Source organism: Heterodontus francisci, chromosome 32, assembly GCF_036365525.1.
Source record: "Heterodontus francisci isolate sHetFra1 chromosome 32, sHetFra1.hap1, whole genome shotgun sequence".
Classification (NCBI taxonomy): domain Eukaryota; kingdom Metazoa; phylum Chordata; class Chondrichthyes; order Heterodontiformes; family Heterodontidae; genus Heterodontus; species Heterodontus francisci.
The window spans coordinates 12,982,632-13,005,743 of NC_090402.1; the positions used below are offsets into that span (position 1 = coordinate 12,982,632).

At 45.0% G+C, this 23,112-nt stretch overlaps 1 protein-coding gene across 1 annotated transcript in view; it reads left to right on the forward strand.

The window, feature by feature from the left end:
* Nucleotides 1-1,551: 1,551 nt before the first annotated feature.
* The window catches only part of LOC137347642 (adenylate kinase isoenzyme 1-like), a 165,645-nt gene continuing 144,084 nt past the window's right edge, over nucleotides 1,552-23,112 (forward strand). The window contains exons 1-2 of the mRNA XM_068012264.1: nucleotides 1,552-2,005; nucleotides 22,552-22,738. Of these exons, the coding sequence (XP_067868365.1) occupies nucleotides 1,844-2,005; nucleotides 22,552-22,738 (349 nt within the window). The 5' untranslated portion in view covers nucleotides 1,552-1,843. The remainder of the gene's footprint in view (nucleotides 2,006-22,551; nucleotides 22,739-23,112) is intronic.

Here is a 23,112-nt window from a genome sequence, read left to right on the forward strand (position 1 = left end):
GCTTGCTGGCTGTGCTCCTCCCTCTGAGTTAGAAAGTGTCAAGTTCAAAGCCCACTCCAGATAGCCCTGGGGAACACAGCTCTGAGTGCTGGATTGACACCCATCAGAACGCTTGAGTCCAGTGGGTTGTGAGAGCCCATAAAACCCTCCAGCCATGTAAGACTACCACCCTATCAGCTGGTATCAAAATGGTTACATCCATGGAAAGAGTGTTCACTCCATGACCTATCAGCAGGCAAATGCTTCCACATTATTTTCCAAAGGGGTGTTTTTTGTTACATTATCTCCAGCTCTCGGTGTCTAAATAGCGACTGCTGAAATGGAGAGAGATCTAAGGATTCAACAAACACAATGCACATCATTTTCAACCATTTCCAGCAGCAATCAACGACGCCAATAAAACTGGTCTGAATAATCAAACCAGGCAGTCATACTTAAACTGTACAATGCTCTCATAAAATCACACCTCCTGCACCCGTTTCCACTAGTGGAGAGGTCAATTACCAGGGGCCACAGATTTAAGGTGAATAGTAGAAGGATTAGAGGGGACACGAGGAAAAACCTTTTCGCCCAGAAGGTGGTGGGTGTTTGGAATTCGCTGCCCAGGTCGGTGGTGGAGGCAGAAACCCTCAACTCATTGAAAAAGGTACCTGGACCTGCACCTGAAGTGCTGTAACCTACACGGCTATGAACCAGGTGCTGGGAGGTGGGATTAGATTAGGGGGCTAGTTTTTCAGCCAGCACAGACATGATCAGCTGAATGGCTTCTTTCTGTGCTGTAACTTTTCTATGGTTCTATGGTAGCGCTGTTTCTAGTTCTGGTCACCAAGACACAAGGGAGACATTAAAGAGCTGCAAACAATATAGCAAGAAGCTATGCGACCAATCAGAGGACTGAGTTATGTAGAAAGACTAGAGAAACTTGGGCTATTCAACCATGAAGGGAGGTGACTGATGGTTAACTTTATGGAGGTATGTAAAATCATTGTTGTTTTCGTATCTTTGTTCTTTGGAGAATAATGTAGAAGCATTTGCTTAGGGAAGGGTTTCACTGTTGATTGCTATTTGGTAACTGGCCCTAATTTTCCCAATGCCAGAATACCAACATTGGCTGCTTGGATTCACTGAAAGAATACCATTTTTTATGTGTTGATCAGTGCCTGGGAGCAACACACAAGCAGGAATCAGTAGGTGCAGCAGAAGGTGATATTTAAAATATTCCTCGTATTGTATTATAAAACCACGACTTTGAAAGTTGCCAAATTTTGTCCAGGCCAGTCAGGAGAATCTGTAACCGGAAGATACAGCCTTAAGATAATTGGCAAAAAAATCCAAGGAGGAGAAATTTTTTTTTAAGGCAGAAACAAAGCGGGCATTTGGACCCTGGGTAAGGAAACGGGCGAAAGAGAGAGAGAGAGAGAGGGAGAGAAACACACAGAGCGCAAGGAGTCTCATTTACTCAGCCCACCGGCTGTCAAGACAATAACAGACCAAACATGCGGGCGTCTCTACGTGCATTAAACTCCTAGTGGTGGATGCAGAAGGGGGGGGGGGGGGGGAAGGATAAAAACCCAGGTAAACGAGCAGCCTTATCAGTTGCGCAACGCTTGCAGAAAGATACAGAAAGCTGAAGGCAGAAAACTTACAGGAGAATTGTAGAACTGATGGAAGCACGGAGATTATCAGGATTACAAAGATGTTTGGTTTGACAGCTGTTTCTTCCTGATCCGAGGGTTTTTTTTCTTGTCGTGTGTGAGAGAAAGACTCGAGGCGATTTTATACAAAGGTTTCCTGCTAAAACATTTGAGACTTTAATGCTGCATTGTGTGATTCGGTAGGCTGGATGCAAGACAGGAGCAACAGCAGCAACAACAGCAGCAACCCTGACTCCTGTCAGTTTCGCTGGTCAGTTTCAGGACTGATCCGCTTGGTTACACCGTCCGAGATGAACTCCGGCGATGCCAAAGATTACCTTTCAAAAAGGGAGATACCTCAACTGTTCGAGGTAAGAACGTGGGAGGAAGAACAAGGGAGAGGGGGAGAGAGAGAGAGGGGAGAGAGAGAGGGACCTGATTCAATGTAACAATCACATAATGATTGTTAGTTCTGAAGAAGGGTCACTGACCCGAAACGTTAACTCTGCTTCTCTTTCCACAGATGCTGCCAGACCTGCTGAGTGAATCCAGCATTTCTTGTTTTTGTTTCAGATTTCCAGCATCCGCAGTATTTTGCTTTTATATTAATCACATAATGCAACTGACAATAATCTCTAAACAATGAATGCATAATTTTTCAAAACTCTTTTTAAACCCTCTCCCCTCCGGTCAGAAAATGACAATCTGAATCACCATGTGTTGCAAAGGTTGTGTTCCAGAGTGTGGCAAAACCTGTATATCGAGGCAAGTGATTCCCGGGGGCATTTACAGTTCAAAAGGAGCCTTTGTGATGGGGGTAGTGGTTTGTGTGTTTTTTTTTGACGCTGTGAAGTACTGAGTTATCTTTACAGGAACAGGATTTAGATGGGAGATATCCTTTCCCCAGGACTGTCTCCCTGCATTAGAAATCTGGGACCGTTCGTAATTAAGTTACTGCTTGAAATGCAAGGCAATATGGATTCTTGTACTTTTTGGAACGTTTTCAGAACACGCACAAAAATGCCTCTCTTATAAGTGTAATAATCGTTGGAGTTTTGGATCTGACCCTATTAAAACGTGACCCGACATGTTTGGACAATCTTCAAAAGGTTTTTTTGCAAGATGCTTGATCGCTTGTATAGATGGTGGAGTTAGCACCAGTTTTTGGAACCATCTCATAGAATGATACAGCACAGAAGTAGGACATTAGGCCCATCGAACCTGTGCCAGCCCTTTGCAAGAGCCAACCATTTAATCCCACAACCCATGCGCTTTCCCCATAGCCCTGCAAATATTGTTTCCTTTTCTAGTCTATATCCAATTTCCTTTTGAAAGTTACTGTTGAATCTGCTTCCACCGCCCTTTTGTGCAGTACGTTCCAGATCACAACAGATTGCTGCCTTAAAAAAATTCTCCTCCTTGGATTTTTTTGCCAATTATCTTAAGGCTTGCGAATTATCTTCCGGTTACAGATTCTCCTGCCAGTGGAAACAGTTTCTCCCTATCGACTCTATCAAAACCCCTCATGATTTTGAGCACCTCTATGAATTCTCCCCTTCACCTCCTCTGCTCTAAGGAGCACAGTCCCAGTTTCTCTAGTGTACCTACATAACTGAAATCTCTCTCACTAACCTTTTGTGCCGCCATTTACATATTTGAAAAAAACCCATACATTTAAAACAGCTCCCAATATACAATGCAGTTACTGTCTCTTTTTGTCCGTCACTATTCATAATATTCTAGAAGACATTAGATTAGTGTCCCTGTTTGGGGTTGAAAATAGGTTGGGAGTCATATGTAGGTCCTGACCTCGCCTATGTTTCCCTTTTAATGGCGGGCCCCACCACACCCCATCAGCTCTGCCGTAGTCCTTTAGCAATCTAGACTTCAAATCAAAACTTCCCTGCTAATTCCGCACTTCAGTCCAAACTTCTGCTGTTGAGAATCCAACCCAATAAAACAGTGCAGATATAGTGAGAGGAGTACATGGTAAAAGAGCCAGGGGCAGATGAAGAGATATTTTTTTTAAGCCGTGTGTTCCTATGATCAGAATGCACTGTCTGAATTGGTGAATGGAGGCCAATAGTAACTTTCAAAAGGGAAGTGGGTATGTATACTTGAAAAGGAAAAAACACTGCAGGGCTCTGGGGAAAGAGCGGGACAAATCGGATTGCTGTTTCAAAGAGCCAGCACAGGCACGATGGGCCAAATGGCCTCTTTCTGGGCTGTCAGAATCCATGATTCTGTGATTTAAAATCAGCAGAGCGAGCCAAGCCTTCGGTCTGGAATGTTGCCATTTAAATATCACAGTGCTGGAGGAGCAACAGCAGATAGGAATACACTGATTGACACAAGAAAGATGGGTGAGGTGGTCTATTTCTGGTCACCAAAGAGCAGGAAGATGGGCAGCTTTGTTGTATTTGCGCTTGTCTTATGTAATGCTTGGGGTTTTATTCCAGACTCCTGTGTGAAATTTTGGGGGAATCATCTTGTACATGGGTTGTCTTATATATGGTAAGCAACGATAAATATGAAGTGTTTTTTAAAAATTAGTTTGTGCAGTAGTCGGGGACTGAACCTTTCGTTTATTGTGACATTGAGGATGAAGCTTTCGGAACTGGTTGTTTTAAGGACTGCATGAGCTTGGAGTGGCCAAATAATAGTAAAAATCCATTAGCACAGCAGTCATTATCTAGTCCTTTTTGTCAAGGAGATGTGACTATATACTTAAGAAGAGGAAAAGAGGTTCCTCCCTGGTGGGAGCAAGCTATGGGAAGCTCTGGAGAACTGATTAATTATTACATGGCTGATAGCATTTGCATACATGTTATTGCTAGTGATGTCCAGCCTTTACATGTGTAAAGGGGGAGTATGTTAAAAGGCAGTCATAAAGTGCAGGTTCTAAACTGGTGTCCTTTGGCTGTGAGGATATTCCTTCAGTTTTATTTAGTAAATTAAAAGCAATCATTTGCATATTAAAATGAATTAAAATATTGAGTGACGATTTAGAACTCAGATTGTAAAAATGAAAGCTTCCTGGCAATGACTACAAAAGCAGAGACCGCTTGAGATTGTTATAGCTACTTCATTATTCAATCAAATATAAAAATCACAGACAAAAGGACAAACTATCTTTGGAAGGGGTGAAACAAGGTTCACTAGATTGATTCCTGCCCTATGAGGAGAGATTGAGTAGAATGGGCCTATATTCTCTGGCGTTTAGAAGAATGAGAGGTGAAACATATAAAATTCTGACAGGGTAGATGTTGACAGGCTGTTTCCCCTGGCTGAAAAGTCTAAACTAGGGAGCATTGTCTTAGGATAAGGGCTTTGACCATTTAGGACTGAGATGAGAAGAAATCTCTTCACTCGGGGGTTGTGAATCTTTGGAACTCTCTACCCCAGAGGACCTTGGGTGCTCAGTCATTGAGTATATTCAAGACGGAGATGGCTAGATTTTTCTGTGCTGTGGGGATCAGGGATTATGGGAATAGGGCAGGCAAGTGGGGTTGAAGTCAATTATCATGATCTTATTGAATGGAAGAGCAGATGTATGGCTACTCCTGCTCCTATTTCTTACATTCTAAGTTCTATTTTAAACATCTCCATAATACTTAAAACACAACTCGCATTTCTCACCTCTCCCCGAAAACAATGGGGAGACTGAGCGCTGTACAAGGTGCTAGTTCCGTCCAATCTGATACCATGAAAGCCTCCTCTCTACTGGTCAGAAATAGTTCCAGGTTAATGCCTTGGTCTACATTGCATTTTCTTATCTGAATTGGGGAACACTAGAGCAGCAACAATAATAACTTGCATTTACATAGCATCTTTCACTTGGTAAATTGAGCTCTGCTGTTGGGATAATGGGGGTGGTGGGGGAGGAATCAGCCCAAATTCTTGCTCTTATTCTCCAGTGACATTGGCGGGGAAGCACGTGTGTGTGTGTGTGTGGATGTTGGGTGAGAGTTCAACTGTGATGTTCCCCCATCATATGAAATAGTTTCACCTAGCGTCTAGCCTCACAGATGAAGAATAGCCATTTAGGGGAGGTAGCAAACGGCTGCAAGTGCCCCTGGAATTGTACCTCAGCAAAAATCAGGGTCAGGAGAAGATCGGAGAATATATTTCTAATATATATGTAGAGGAACTTAAAATAGGGGAAGGAAAGAATTGAGTAGGAAACAGATGAGCTAACATTAAGAAAATATTTACATGGTGCTATGATGTTGTATTTTAAATAATGTTAATAGTGCTATATTGCTATGAATCAGCTGTGGCTCAGTTGGTAAAACTCTTGCCTCTGAGGGTCCAAGGTTCAAGTCTCACTCCAGGGCTTGAGCGCAAAAATCAACACACACTCCACTGCAGTCCTGAGAGAGTGCTGCACTGTTGAAGATGCCATCTTTCGGATGAGATGTTAAACCGTGGCACAATTTACTTGGGTGGATGTACAAGATCCCATGGCACTAGTTTGAAGAAGAGCAGGGGAGTTCTCCCCGGTGTCCTGGTCAATATTTATCCCTCAATCAACATCACAAAAACCAATCATCTGGTCACTATCACCTTGCTGTTTGTGGATCTTGCTGTGTGCAAATTGGCTGCTGTGTTTCCAACTACACTTCAAAAGTAGGTCATTGACTGTAAAGCACTTTGCTTCCAAAACTTGGAAGGAGCAAGTAGCCAGGGTACATAATAAACTGAGCATGTGGGAGCAGCGAACTCTCTCCATTGTGGGTAAGAACCTGCTCATCAGGTGTGAGGTGCTCACGTTGTTGCTGTATGTGGCGCAGGTCTGGCCCATACCCCACTCCTGCGTTGTGGCAGTCATCCGAGCCATTTTCCGCTTTATCTGGAGATGCAAAATGGATCGGGTTCGGAGGGACATGATGTTCAAACCTCTGGATAAAGGCAGAAAAAACATACCCAACGTCGCCCTCATCCTGATGACCACCTTCGTGTCTGCCTGCATCAAGCTGTGCGTAGAGCTCCAGTACGCAAACACCAAGTGTCACTACGTGCTGAGGTTCTATCTGTCCCCGGTGTTGTAAAGGATGGGTCTGGCCACATTGCCGTGGAACGCTGCATCCAGTTGGACCGTGCCGTACCACCTATCCTTCGTGGAAAAGTTTGTGTAGAAAAACACCTTTGACCACCAATCCATCAGGCAGTGGTCTACATGGAATGTCCTCAAGGCTCTACGGGAAAAGGAGATGCTGGATCCTGTCGGATGGTTCCCCGAGTAGCCTGTCAACATCATTTGGCAGAATGCCTCATCACCAGAACTTTCAAACAAGCACCAAGACGTTGCTTAGCTGGTGGTGAGAAGAGCCCTCCCAGTCAGATCCTTCCTGCACGCCCGGAGTCTCACCCCCTCCACACGCTGCCCTCGAGGTGGCTGTGGTGGGGAAGAGACAGTTGCCCACCTCCTTCTGGAATGTGTCTTTGCAAAGCAGGTGTGGAAAGAGATGCAGTGGTTTTTGTTGAGGTTCATCCCCAGCGGCTCTGTAACACAGGAGTCTGTGCTCTACGGACTGTTCCCAGGGACGCACACTGAGATAAACATCAACTGCTGCTGGAGGACCATCAATTCGGTGAAAGACACTCTTAGGTCTGCCTGAAACTTGCTGGTCTTCCAGTGCAAAGAGTTGTCCATGACCGAGTGTTGCGGACTGGCACATTCCATGGTCCAGGACTACATGCTGAGGGACGCACTAAAGCTTGGGGCAGCCACCACAATGGCTCAATGGGGAAAGACCACTTTGTAAGGTCCTCCCACCACAATGAACTGAGGGGCTGGATCCATGGAAAACTCCTCGGGTTGTATACACCGAATATGGTTTTGCTGTAAAATGTACATGGCATGTAAAATGGAATGGAAGGGTTGTGAGGCAACTCACTCCTGTATTGAAGAAAACTGATTTCCTTTGCACATTTTGGAATGTCAACTTGGAGCTGTTTTGAACTGTTCCGTAATGTATTTTGTTTACAGATGTTTATGAATAAAGTATATTTTGAGGGAAAAAAACTTTGAGATGTCTGGTGGTCATGAAAACTGCTATGTAAATCAAGTCTTTCTTTCTTTGTTTTAACAATAACATATCTGCACCAGCTTTTTGGGAGTAGACGGGTAATAGTTAAATTGTGCATTTTCATTTTGATGTTAAGACAAGTGTGATGCTAATGCTTGTGTTTGCAGCAGTTTACCAAGAACCACCTTTTTCCTTCCCTGGTTTGCTGATTTGCGGTTTAATAAGGATTGCAGAAGTCTGTTCGCTGAAGGAAATTCAAGTGAAACTAAATCCCGCTTAACCCTTTCAGGACTGACTATTTTTAAAAATTCATTCGCGGGATGTGGGTGTTGCTGGCAAGGTTAGTATTTATTGTCCATCCTGATACAACTGAGTGGCTTGCTATAAGAACAGAAAATGCTGGGAATACTCAACAGGTTTGGCAGCATTTGTAGAGATAACAGGGTTAACATTTCAGTTCAGTGACTCTTCATCAGAATTTCAGAGGGGAGTTAAGAGTCAACCACATTGCTGTGGCTCTGGAGTCACATGTAGGCCAGACCAGGTAAGGACAGCAGATTTCCTTCCCTAAAGGACATTAGTGAACCAGATGGGTTTTTACAACAATCTGGTAGTTTTATGGTCCCAGTACTGATAGATTTTTATTCCAGATTTAGTTTAATTAACTTAATTTAATGTCCTCAGCTCCACAGTGGGTTTTGAACTCATGTCTCCAGATTATTAGCCCAGTGACATAGCCAGTAGACTAACATACTGCACCGCATGAAGCCACTGGTTCAGGTTTCTAATAGGGTGTGAATTTTCCTGTTCTTTTGATCAAATATTCAGGAAGAAATATTAAGTCGCACCTTCCAAATATCTCAAGGCTCTTCATACATTTTTGTAGTGCAATGGCTGTTATTATGCCAGCAAGTGCAGCAGCAAGATCCCACAAACAGAATAAACAGCGGAACTGTGTTTTTTTTAGCGATGGTTGTTGAGAAGGAAATGTTGGCCGAGATACTGGGAAAACCTTCCTCCATTTTCCTGTTAACCTCTCCCATTTGAGCTCAGTAGTGATTACAGATACTAAAAGCTGCAAAATATCACTGAAAATCTCATACTCCCATCTACTAAAAGCTGAATTTGACTAATTCGGTCACCCTGAACCGATAACAGAAAGAAAGACTTGTATTTAAAAAGCACCTTTCACGACCTCAGGACATCCCAAAGCTCTTTGCAGCCAATGAAGTTCTTATAAAATGTAGCCGCTATTGTAATGTTGGTAATGCAGCAACCAGTATGTGCACAGCAAGCTCCCACAAACAGCAATGTGATAATGACCAGATAATCTGTTTTTGTGATGTTGATTGAGGGATAAATATTGGCCAGGACACCGGGGAGAACTCCCCTGCTCTTCCTTGAATTAGTGTCAAGGGACCTTTTATGCCCACCTTGGAGAGCAGATGGTTTAACGTCTTATCCGCCAGTGGAGCACTCCCTCAGTACTGGACTGGAGTGTCAGCCTAGGTTGTTGTGCTCAAGTCTCTGTGTGATGGATGTAATTATAAACTTATGGAAACCTGGAATCTGCTTCCCCGCAAGCAAGAATTTCAAAATCCCACGTACTGTAATAAAAATGGAATTTGATTCATTCAGTAACAGTAACACAGTGGCTTTGTTTATAACATTCTCTCTATTTACACTTCATCCTTGTTATAAGACTCTATTGTAATGCTTTATTATACTTGGACAGGACAGTGTGCATTTTAAGAAACCGCTTAAATTGTCCTTTACACTTTGTAAAAAAAAAATTCTCCACAAAAAATCACTGGTAAGATTCAGAGGCGCAGGGATCAGTGAATGATTGAAACTAAATTCAATAAAATGATCAAGTTGCACTTCTATTGCACGGTAGGATGTCCCAACTTGCTTTACAGACAATGAAGTACTTTTGAAGTGTAGTCACTGTTGTAATATAGGAACCGTAACAGCCAATTTCTGAATAGCAAGCTCCCACAAATGAGATAATCTGTTTTCAATGTTGTTGCTTGAGGGATAAATATTGGCCGGGACACCGGGGAGAATTCTTTTGTTTTTTTTAGAGATACAGCACTGAAACAGGCCCTTCGGCCCACCGAGTCTGTGCCGACCATCAAGTACCCATATATACTAATCCTACACTAATCCCATATTCCTACCACATCCCCACCTGTCCCTATATTTCCCTACCACCTACCTATACGAGGGGCAATTTATAATGGCCAATTTACCTACCAACCTGCAAGTCTTTTGGCTTGTGGGAGGAAACTGGAGCACCCGGAGGAAACCCACGCAGACACAGGGAGAACTTGCAAACTTCACACAGCAGTACCCAGAATTGAACCCGGGTCGCTGGAGCTGTGAGGCTGCGGTGCTAACCACTGCGCCACTGTGCCGCCCTTAAATAATAATATAATATCGTGGGATATTTTACAAATACCCAAGAGGGCAGACACTGTGCAGACAGTGCAGCATTCCTTCAGTACTGTACTGGGCTGTCCGCCTAGATTATGTACCTAAGTGTTTGGAGTGGGACTATAAAACTACAACCTTCTGACACAGGGGGAGAGTACTACCCATTCAACCATGGCAAACACCACTGAACCCAGTGAGCAATGGCATAATTATTGAAAGGAGATAGTGATTACAGTTAGTAGCCATTTGCTGGTCGGCTGTGTGAGACCTCGCACTTTAAGAGATGGGACTGTTGCTGCTTTGATTGTGCAGTGTTGAAAAAGAGAGAAATGGGAATGATTTTTCTGATCATTTGTTGTGATTAACACGGCAGCTGTTAAAGGAAAAAAGATGTTTTGACTAAGCTGGTTTTCACCTACAATGTAATTCAGGCTATTCCACATGTAATGGCATGGGTTTAAATTCTTAGACTGCATAGAAGAATTGCCCTGGATCTTGTCAAATGATGATTAATAGTACAAGTCCTTGCAAGTGCTACAAAGAAAACTATACAAATGTTTAAAACTTACGAAGATCAGGTAGTGATGGAATTGGTTGGTGAACGACATGGTGTGGGAGAGCCCAAGAGGGCTTCAGGCTCAATCCCTGGTCTGGGCAGCATTTACTGATCTTGGCTGTAATAATGTGATCGCTGCAGTTGATGACAGTGTCCCTGAGCTTGTGAAAAAGCATGCAGAGTAGCTGCTCTTGATCCCTAGCTAGTGTTCCCTGCTGGCAAGTGTGGTCTTGTGGATGTTAGGTATAAACGGGATTGGGCTTGGCTATGATGTCCTCCTCCCCAAGAAGTGTATCCTGTTAGAGAGTGGTTAGTGCCACTGCCTTTGGAACTGTTCCATATTAAGTGCCTCGAGAGGAGTGTCAGATAGGGAAGAGGAGTACTATGTTTTTAATTCAAACATAATCACTAATCTGAATATATTATGCATTGGCTATAGGCGGTAGACAGATTTCAGGGTTTATACGATGAGCAAAGCTTGGGAGTTGTTAGATTCTGATGTGCTGACAGCTTGTACTCAGTACATGTAGCAGCTCAGACAGGTACAGTTTTTGCTTGATTAGGTAGTGATTGGGGAGTAATTTTGCTTCATCTCCAGCTAAACTGCATCTTCTACAAAAGGAGCAGCCCTGATGAACCAAGTGGACTGTTCACACTGTAAAGCTAACAGTGTAAACTTGCATTTATATGGTGTCTTTCATGACCTCGGGAAGTCCCGAATCACTTTACAGCTAATTAAGTACTTTTTTTGTCGTGTGGTAATTTAGGAGTGTGATCAATGACTGGATAATCTGTTTTAGTGATACTGGTTACAGTATAAATATTAGCCAGGAAACTAGGGAGAACTGCCCTGTTCTTCTTTGCATAGTGCCACAGGATCCTTTGCGTCCACCTGAGGGAGCAGACAGGTCCTTGGTTTAACATGTCCTCCAAAAGACAACATCTCCGACAGTGCAGCACTCCCTCAGTGTCTGCCTAGATCTTGTGTTCAAGTTTCTGGAGTGGGACCTCAACCTGCAATCTTCCGACTTCGAGATGTGGGTGCTACCACTGAGCCAAGGTTGACTCCAGACAGCTGTAGATCAGTCACCTTACTGCCACTCATGTAGCACATGACTCTACCTTTCCATGTATTGCAAGGGTGGAATATGGGTCAACGGTTGAATATTTGGTATAAGCAGCAGGCGCCCTCCACACCTGTCTCCAAAGCTGGACATTAGTTCATCGATGCTTCAAACTGACTCCATCCTATCAATGTCACCTTTTCTCCCACAATGGGACCTCTGTCTTCAACTTTGGATTCCCTCCTGGTGTTTCCTCTTTATTCTCTGTTTATTACCAGGACATGTCTATGCTAAATCTTGCTATATAACCGTCCCTATGCAAATTGAGTTTTCCAGTATTTATTCACCTGGGTGTTCTATTTGCCGCTCCAGACCAGATCCCATCACTTCCATTTCCCCTTTTATTCTTTTTTGCTCTTTAGACCCTACTGTTCCCCCCCACTACCCCACCGCTCACCCGGCCATTCTCTCCCCATCCAAACCACTGCAATAGTGGTGTGGATCTTATCACTAAATCACATCTTGTTCTGTCCCCCTACTCCTCTGGCACCTTCTCCTCCTTTGAGCATCTCACCTTGTTCCACCCCTCCTGCCTCTCCTTTAGGATCCTTATTCTCCGCCGCCCACCCAAGAACCACGACACTGCTTTCCTTTCTCAGCCTCTGCACTGTGCAGCTTCTCATCCTCAGTGGTTTCAATCTCTATCACAACTGATCATGCTCTCTTTCTCCTCTGCGTTCACTGTCCTCCTAACCTCCCTTAATCTCTTCTTCCATATAAACTTCCCAACCCATCTTCATGGCCACCCCCTTGACCTTGCCATGACATGTGGCCTCTCTGCTGCCATCATGTCAATCACAGATAAGGCCGTATCTGAACACGTCCTTGTATCCCTCGCCACTCACATCTCCCTTCTCCCTCCCTACTCTACTTCTCCCTCCCTACTCTACTTCCTCTGTGCCCAACTCTGGAAAACATTCTTCCCAAGTCACTTACAAAGGCACTTGCAAAATTCAAACTGTCTAGTGTTTGGACCTCCATTTACCACACAATTTCTGTCGCTACCAATCTGCTCAGTCACATCTCACCTGCACCTTTCCCCACTAAAACCATTACTCTCTCTCAACCTGGTTGTCCCCCCTGTTATGGTCCTTATTTCCACTCCCTTAAGTCCAACGGACGCAGACTTGAATGTTTATGGCAGACAACCGATTTAGCTATTCATTGCCAGAGCTGGCTGGATCATATAAAGCAATATCAGGTTCTGCTGTCCTCTGCCAAAACTGCTCACTATTCTAGGATCATCGAGGAATGCAAAGATAAAGGGCGGCACAGTGGCGCAGTGGTTAGCACCGCAGCCTCACAGCTCCAGGGACCCGGGTTCGATTCCAGGTACTGCCTGTGTGGAGTTTGCAAGTTCTCCCTGTGTCTGCGTGGGTTTTCTCCGGGTGCTCCGGTTTCCTCCCACAAGCCAAAAGACTTGCAGGTTGATAGGTAAATTGGCCATTATAAATTGTCACTAGTGTAGGTAGGTGGTAGGGAAATATTGGGACAGGTGGGGATGTTTGGTAGGAATATGGGATTAGCGTAGGGTTAGTATAAATGGGTGGTTGATGTTCGGCACAGACTCGGTGGGCCGAAGGGCCTGTTTCAGTGCTGTATCTCTAATCTAAAACCATCACCACACCACCATCCCCCTCCCACCCCCAGTTTATCTTCTCCACTGCAAGCCATCTTCTGAAACCCATCTCGCCTGCCTCCTCCACCTTTACCTCCCAACATGCCAGGGGTTCATAGACTTCTTTGTTATTAAGATTGAGACCATCCATTTGGCAGTGTCTGCCACTTCCCTCTCTTCCACTAGCCCACCTGGCCAAACTTCTTCGAAGGTTCTCCCCTGCCCGAGCCCTGAACTCACATCTTCCTCTAGTTTATCTCCTATCTCCCCTCATGCCCTCTCCGAGCTCATGTTGTTCATAAGACCCACCTCCTGCTCCCTCAACGCTATTCCCACTAGATTTCTGATCACCTTTCTGGACCCATGTTCGCTGATATTGTTCACGGTTCCCTCTCCTTTGGTACTATCCCCATTCCCTTCAAATCCTCCACCTCAACAAACCCACCCTTGGCCCCACTGTTCTTGCAAACCACTGCCCAATGGCAACCTTCCACTTCTCCCCAAAGTCCTTGTTGTTGCCTCCCAAATCTGTGCCCAACTTTCCTGCAACTCATGTTTGAACCCCCTCCAATCAGGTTTCCGTCTCTGCCACAACGCTGAAATAGCCTTTATCAAAGCCTATGTGACTGTGATCATGGTAAACTATCCCTCCTCATCCTTCTCGAACTGTCTAGAGCCTTTGACACGATGGATCACACCATCCTCCTCCAATGCCTCTGCTTTGTTGTATTGATGGGCAGGACTGCACTTAACTTGGTTTGATTCTTATCTATCCAGTTGTAGCCGGAGAATCACCTGCAATAGCTTTTCTGCCTGCACCCACACAGTTATCTCTGAAGTCCTCTAAGGATCCTTGGCCCCCTCCTATTTCACATCCTGCCTCTCGACCAGATCATCCGAAAACACATTAGGTTCCACATGTACACTGACGACACCCAGCTCTAACTCACTACCACTTCTCTCAGCTGCTTTACTGTCACTGATTTGTAACGCTGCTTGCCCAACTTCCAGTCCTGCTAAATTTTGGGATAGTCAAAGTCATTATCTTTAGTCCCTTCCACTGTCTCTGCTCCCTACCCACCAACTCAATCCCTTTCCTTGGTCACTGTCTGAGACTGAACCAGTCTGTTTGCAAACTTGGTGTTCTATTTGACCCTGAGATAACCTTCCGACCACATATCAAGTCCGCCTACTTCCATCTGTGTAACATTGCCCATCTCTGCATCTGCCTCAGTTCATCTGCTGCTTAATCCCTTATTCATGTCTTTGTTACCTCTAGATTTGACTATTCCAGTGTTCTCCTGGCTGGATTTCCCTCTTCCACCCTCCATAAACTTGAACTCATCCAGAGCTTTGCTGCTCGTACCCTAACTCTCACCAATCCCATTCATCCATTGCCCCTGTGCTCGCTGATCTACACTGGCTTCAGATCCAGCTTTGCCTCAATTTTAAAATTCTCATCATTGTTTTCAAATCCCTCCATGTGTTGCCCCACCCCATCGCTGTGCCCTCCTGCAGCCCTATAACCCTTTGATCTCTGCGCCCCTTCAATTCTGGACTCTTGCACATCCCCAATTTTAATTGCGCCACCATTGGTAGCTGCCTTGGTCCTCAGCTTCCCTTCCTAAGCCTCTCCACCTCTCTCTTCACCTTTAAGATGCTCCTTGAAACCAATTTTTGGTCACCTGTCTTAGTATCTCCTTATGTGGCTCTGTTTCAAATTTTGTTTGAGAATGCTCTTGTGAAGTGCCTTGAGATGTTTTACTATGTTAAATGCACTATTAAAATGCAAGTTGTTGTTGGCCTGAAACTCTTGGACAACCCCAATGCTTTTCTCAGCAGCATTGAATAATGTTGGACATCACAACTGAAATGAGACACTTGGCAGGAATGAGCTCAGAGCTGATAGAAACCACAGTGAACAAGAAGCTGTTGCACCTGCTTGGTCATGACATCCTGTTATATTATTCCCAATTCGGTTTGAGCGTTCTGATCCACTGCTGACAGTATATTTATATATTATATATATATATGTATCTGTTGAAACAACTCTGTAAGGATCTCTTCATAAGCTACGATTTTCCCTTGGCTGACATTGCCCCTCTCCAAAATGCAGTGCCACATTTGAGAAACAAATGGTAACTGAATCAGTTCAGGAACTAATAGCCTATTTTTGGAGTGTGGTCAGACAGATGGTGTGTATTTCACGGTGCTGAGAAGATAAAACCAATAATTGAATTGGGAAAGTTGACTAATATTCCCTACCTTCCTTTTTTTTTGCCAATTTTCTCTCCTTTTTCTACATTCTTCCCCTCCTGAAGATGTTAACTTCGGTACATTTCACGGGTGCACAACCCAATTGACTGCCGAGCCCAGACAGTGTTAAGAAGAGGTTGTTTGACCATGATGGTGAGGCCAATCAAAGCAGTGCTCATCCTGTCCTCAACCAACAACCATCTGGAGGGGGAGCTCTGGCACCCAATTATAGCACCCCCATTGCCACCCGCGTTGCAATGAGCTGACTCAACACAGACAGGGAATCAACTCACTGGTCTGTATGGCTCAGTCATACTGACTTTACCAACTGAGCCACCGGGGGGGCTCACAGCTGAAAAGTTTTCATTTGGAAACTCAAGTTCAAAGGATAAGGACAATAGACGCATAGGAACACCATTTGTTGCTCATCCCTAATTGCCCTTGAGAAAGTAATGATGAGCTGCCTTCTTGAACTGCTGCAGTCCATGTGGTGTAGGTGCACCCACAGTGCTATTAGGGAGAGAGTTCCAGGTTTTTGACCAAGTGACAGTGAAGGAATGGTGATATCGGTCCAAGTCAGGATGGTGTGTGGCTTGGAGGGGAACTTGCAAATGATGGCTTTCCTATGCATCTGCTGCCCTTGTCCTCCTAGGTGGTAGAGGTCACTGGTTTGGAAGGTGCTTTCAAAGGAGCCTTGGTGAGTTGCTGCAGTGCATCTTGTACATTGTACACACTGCTACCACTGTGTGCTGGTGGTGGGAGGGAGTGAATGTTGAAGGTGGTGGATGGGGTGCTGATCAAGCGGACTGCTTTGTCCTGGATGGTGTTGAGCTTCTTGAGTGCTGTTGGAGCTGCACTCATCCAGGCAAGTGGAGAGTATTCCATCACACTCTTGACTTGTGCCTTGTAGATGGTGGACAGGCTTTGGGGAGACAGGAGGAGGAGAGTTACTCACCACAGAATTCCCAGCCTCTGACCTGCCCTTGTAGCCTCAATATTTATATGGCTGGTCCAGTTCAGTTTCTGGTCAATGGTAACCCCCCAGGATGTTGATGGTGGCGGTTTCAGCAATGCTGATGCTGTTGAAAATCAAGGGGAGATGGTTAGATTCTCTCTTGTTGGAGATGATCATTGCCTGGCACTTGTGTGGCAAGAATGTTACTTGCCACTTATTAACCTAAGCCTGGATGTTGTCCAGGTCTTGCTACAAATGGACACGGGCTGCTTCAGTATCTGAGGAGTCGTGAATGGTGCTGAACACCGCAATCATCAGCGAACATCCCCACTTCTGACCTTATGATGGAGGGAAGGTCATTGATGAAGCAGCTGAAGATAGTTGGACCAAGGACACTCCCCTGAGGAACTCCTGCAGTGATGTCCTGGGGCTCAGATGTTTCGCCTCCATCAGCCACAGGTTCGAGATATGACTCCTTGATGTCACAATTGGTCAAATGCTTAACGTCAAAGGCAGTCACTCTCACCTCACCTCTGGAATTCAGACCTACTGTAGATGTTTCTGTACTATCTATCCAACACAGCAGGATTTCAACAAATATTCGTTCTAGAAAGAAGAAAGAAAAACGTACATTTTTATAGCACCTTTCATGACCTCAGGATGTCCCTAAGTGCTTTACAGCCAATGAAGTACTTTTGAAGTGTAGTCGCTGTTGTAATGTGGGAAGTGCAGAAGCCAGGTTGCGCACAGCAAGATCCTACAAACAGCAACGTGTTTTAGTCATGTTGTTTGAGTAATTAATATTGGCTGTGACACCAGGGAGAACTCCCCTGCCCTTTTTCAAAGTAGTGCCACGAGATCTTTTACGTCCACCTGAAAGAACGGACAGGGCCTTGGTTTAACTTCTCATCTTGAAAGGTGGCACTTCTGACAGTGTAGCACCCCTCCTCGGTACTGCATGAGGAGTGTCAACTGAGATTTTTCACTGAAATCTATGGAGTGGACCTATGAACCCATATCCTTCTGACAGAGACAAGAGTGCTGGCAACTGAGGCACAACTGACCCAGGGATCAAATCATTGAACCTTCCTATCTCCTATTGTTGTCTGTGGATGCTCTCAAATGGGCCTGGCACCCAATAAGAAAAAAAGAAACCGCTCCAGTGTTGGCACCATTGCCACCTTTAACAGGATGCTCTTTGTACAGATGTAAACAGAATCCTTCTGAGGGAAACTCTAATTTGTTTTTAATTTGTACAGCTGTTTTGAGCTGATTAACATCTCCTAGCATTTGACCCCCTGAGGAAAGAGTTGCACTCTCAACACACAGGGGCTCAGTGAAGGCTCCTGATAGAATTATTTAAAATATTCGAATGAGAAAGGGCAATCTTTTAGTGCAGCATCACACCAACCAGTATTTCTAACTTTGATTCTGTAAGGATTAACTAAATATCAACGTAGTGACTGGAGTCTTGTGGCAGATTATTCAATAGGCTGCTTTTGTGGTTTGCTGCTACGCAACTGAGCAACTGTATGTGTATCCAGAGCAGATAACATAGGCTAAATGTGCAGATAATTAATATTTGATCATGCAGTGGTTAATGTTAGCACCTAGCATCAAATGTAGTCAATCCGAGATTTCAAATATCATCACATTTTGGTTTCCCAATGTGTTCGTAAAACTTCAGTTGATCCCAGTAGGGATCAGTACCTCTCTGGAGCATGAGGAAACAGGAATGTGATCTTCACATCCTGTCTCCCTCCCCTTCATTAAACAGCCTGTGGTTGGATGTTTACTCTCTTCCGCAGCCTGTTGTGTTTTTTTTTTGTTATGTGAGGGTTCCTAACAATTCAACATTGATTGATTCATTTACTTTCTACATAACTCTGCAGCATCCAAATGCTCTCTGCCAACTTACAAATTACTGCTTATAGACTGAGTGACTTCAGTTTGGATCTAACCAGTTTCACAACTGGAATATTGGTACAGCACATACTAGTGTTCAGAAATGGCTCTCAATTCCCATACTCAAACTGATATATCATTACACTCTTTAAAGATTAAAGACTGTATCCATAGAAGACAATGCTAATCTATCAGAGATTTATGCACATTCCTTATCCCTCCATGCATGCACACAAACACCCCCCCCCCCACATACACACACACCCCTGCATATACACACACCCCTACATACACACACACCCCTACATATACACACACCCCTATATATACACCCCCCCTGCACATACACACACACCCCTACATATACACACACCCTCCTACATATACACCCCCCCTGCACATACACACACACCCCTACATATACACACACCCCTATATATACACCCCCCTGCACATACACACACACCCCTACATATACACACACCCTCCTACATATACACCCCCCCTGCACATACACACACACCCCTGCACATACACACACACCCCTACATATACACACACCCTCCTACATATACACCCCCCTTCCTGCACATACACATACCCCTATATATACACCCCCCTGCACATACACACACACCCCTATATACACACGCACCCCTACACATACACACACACAGCCCTGCACATACACACACATGAATAACCCTACATGTACACATACACACCTACACATATGCACCATCCCTATGCATACACCCCCCCCCCACGTATTCACACACACACACACACCCCTACACACTCACACACACAAACACACACCCCTACACATACACATCAAACCCCCTACCTACACACACACAAAGGGTTGCCTGACACTGAGTAAATTTTGAAAATCATTATAGTTGGTGTAGTTTCAACCAATGACTCCTAACACTGGCTATAAGGTTGGGAACCATAGATGGATAGGAGTCAATTGTGCAGAATAGGAGACTGTATGGAGAAGGCTGTTGCTTTGCAGCTTTTTTAATCAGCACTGTTCTGCAACACTAACCCATGAAGGATAAAATTGTCAGCGGGAAGCCTCGGTCACATATCAGGATCAAACCACAGTCAGGTCTCACTATTGTGTTGACTTCCCCTTGTCACTGGTACATCTGCAGGAGGTCCTCTCCATCATTAGGTGAGCGAGATTCAGGTCAACATTGGGTTGGAACACACAGCTGTGAAGTGAAGAGCTTTTTCTTCCCCAATTGTATTCTCTCCTGTGCTCCCTTCGTCTGGTGAAGGTGCTGCTTCGCACTAGAGTATGGTCCTCCAGTATGTAAGCAGTTATCCTGCATGCGTATGTCTGGACTGTGTGTATCACTGCTGAGCTTGATTCCTCGCCCGACACATCAGCAGGGTGGGGTGATTGGCTGGAATCTTGGCAGGTTACCTTGCTCCCCTAGCCTGAACTACTGGGACCTTCACTGCTTCACCTGAGATTAAACAGTCATGGCTCAATTGGTAGCAACAACAACATGTTGCATTTGGATTGCACCATTAACATAGCAAAACATCCCAAGGTGCTTCATAGAAGCGATCATCAAGCAAAATCTGACACGGAGCCACATAAGGAGATATTAAGGCAGAGTGATCAAGGAGATAGGGGTTGGGTGCTGTGCTAATAGGGCAAAGCTGTTTGAAAGCCTAGTTCCAGCACACAATTTTGGTCCTAATTGCTGATTACCATAATTTGCACTTGCCTGCAGGCACCAAACAGACACCTACAGGCTTGGCACTCTAGCGCTGGTTGGACACAGTTTTTGTGCAGGAGCATATGTGGGCTCCATATGCCCACTTTCACTGAAGATGTGGAGTGCTCTGGCTGACACGCATGTTTCCAGATGGCTCAGAAATCAAGTGAGAAGATGCACAGGTTCTCGGACACAACGCTGGCGGTCCTGGTAGAGGAGGTCCAAGGGAGGAGGGATGACCTTTACCTGCAGAAGGGAAGGAGCCCATCTCACCCTCCTGTCCCTCCTCTCTTTACATCTCTCTCTCTCTCTCTCTATCTCTCTCTCACTATCCCTCTCCCTTCTGCAGCAGCTGGTGCTGCTCTGCCTGGCCTCATGTCCTCCTCCCATTCCACCTGGGAGGAACCCTAAGAAGTTGCCCATGACCCAGCACTCCCTTTCTCCTGGTGACTCCTATAAAGCGTCCAGTAAGGTAGAGCAGGCCAACACTCACTTTTTTTAGGTGACGTCCTTGGAAAATATCCAGAATAAATAGAGTGTTGGTGAAGTCTTGGCAAACTGTTCCAGAAAATCTCCCGATGTGTTTCAAATATCCTTTTCAAACCTCCAGCAGCAAATGAACAGTAAATGGTGATCTACCTTTCAGTAGCACTCGAAATCCTCTGCAATGACTTGTTTACTCCCAATCAGCTAGTCGCTGTTAGGAGACAGCGTTGGACTATCCACCAAGAAGCCATACAGCCTCCTTAATGAGTGCTAGCGGGAAAGGTAAATGGCAATCAGCGGCTTAACAATCCTTCAGACGACTGTTCCCAGCACAAGCTTCAACTCCTTTACCAAGATGGCGTCTTGTGTGAAATCGGGGTTAAACTGGCGTTTCGACATAAGACCCTACTTTAGCTACTTCAGAGCCATTTCAGTGCCTTAAGTATCCAGGAAAAATCACCCCCATAGGTTTTGAAGAGCATCTTAAAGGAAGAAAGCAGGATGGAGAGGCTTAGGGAAGGGATTCTAGAGCCTAGGGCCTTGGCAGCTGAAGGCACGGCCACCAATGATGGAGTGATTGAAATCGGGGATACTCAAGAGGTCAGAATTGGAGGAGCCAGCAGTATGTTAGAATATGCAAGGTAACAAAAGCATTGGCGAGGGTTTCAGCAGCAGACAAGCTCAGGCAGGGCGAGGTCAGGTGATGCTACAGAGGTGGAAATAGGGGGTCTTAGTGATGCAGCAGATATGTGGTGGGAAGCTCATCTTGGGATCAAATACAACACCAAGGTTGCGAACTGTCTGGAGCTAGGAAAAAAGCTTGTGGTGGTGACTGAAGACAATGGCTCTCGCATCTGAGGTCAGAAGGTTGTAGGTTAGGGGAACACAAAAATCTAGGCTGACACTCCAGTGCAATACCGAGGGAGTGCAGAACTGTCGGAGATGCCATCTTCCGGATAAGATGCTAAACTGAGGTCCTGTGTGCACTGTCAGGTGGACGTATTTTGAAGAAGAACAGGAGAGTTATTCCTGGTTTCCTGGCCAACATTTATCTCTCACTCAACAGCACAAAATAAAACAGATTATCTGGTCATTATTACATTGCTATTTCTGGGAGCATGCTGTGCACAAATTGGCTGCCGTGTTTCTCACATTACAATAGTGACTGCATTTCAAGAGTACTTCATTGGCTGTAAAGGTGGATGGGGATGTGAAAGGTGCTATAGAAATGCAAATCTTTTCTTTTTCAGCAACGATGGGGATTAAAACTTGCATTCTCTTTCATTTGCCAGCTTAGCCTTTGAAGGGAAGCTCTGAATAGCTCTTAAAGGGACATTCTTCACAAATAGACAAAAGAGCCGCAGGCAACTTGAGGGGAAAGAATTAGGCAAGATATTATTACGATCTGGAGTGCACTGTCTCAGCAGGTTCAATAATAATTTACAAAAGTGAATTGAAGGAAAAAGGTTGCAGTGCTAGGTGGGAAGAGCAGGAGAGTGGAATTAATTGGATAGCTCTTTCAAAGAGCTATCACAGGCACGATGGGCTGAATGGCCTCCTTCTGTGCTGTAAGATTCTATGACAAGATAAAGGACAACAACATTTTGGAACAGTGGCCTGTTTGCCCTTAGAGCCCAGAGGTGTTTCAATGCATGGAGTCAGTGAACAGACAAGGAGGAGACAACATCCCAGAGACCAGAAATAGATGAAATGTTAAATCAAATTAGATATAAGCCTTTTATTTTTAAAATGTGTCTCCATTTTTGATTGAACACTATGAGTGAGACATTTAACTTTCCTTTCTGGCCAACAGAGCATGTTGACGGGGTTGATGTACTATCGGCCTGATGATCCTATAGAATACCTCGAGGGATGTTTGCAGCGAGTTCGAGAGTTAGGAGGGCCGGAGAAAGTGAAGTGGGACACGTTTATCACCCAGGAACGTCAGACGTTACCTCCAATCAATGGCGGGCAAGGCAAGAAGCCAATATTTCGAACAGGTGAATGGCCACGACCAGGTTAATTTTCTGTTCTAGTAAACCGAGCTCTGGGAGCCTGTTTTGCTCGGCCTGACTGCAGTGTGGATGTGTGTCCATTTGACTGGTAAGGAGGAGATGGGGTGGGGTTGGGAGTGGGGCATCATGCTAATGAAACACCTGGGCCCAAATCCAGCCCACCGAAAGTTGTGCCCGAAAGACATTTCGATCTGCCATATAACAGGCTTATGAGCAAAGTTAAAGCCTGTGGAATAAAAGGGACAGTGGCAACATGGATTTGAAGTTGGCTGAGTGACTGGAAACAGAGTAGTGGTGAACGGCTGTTTTTCAGACTGGAGGAACGTATACAGTGGAGTTCCTCAGGGTCGGTACGAGGA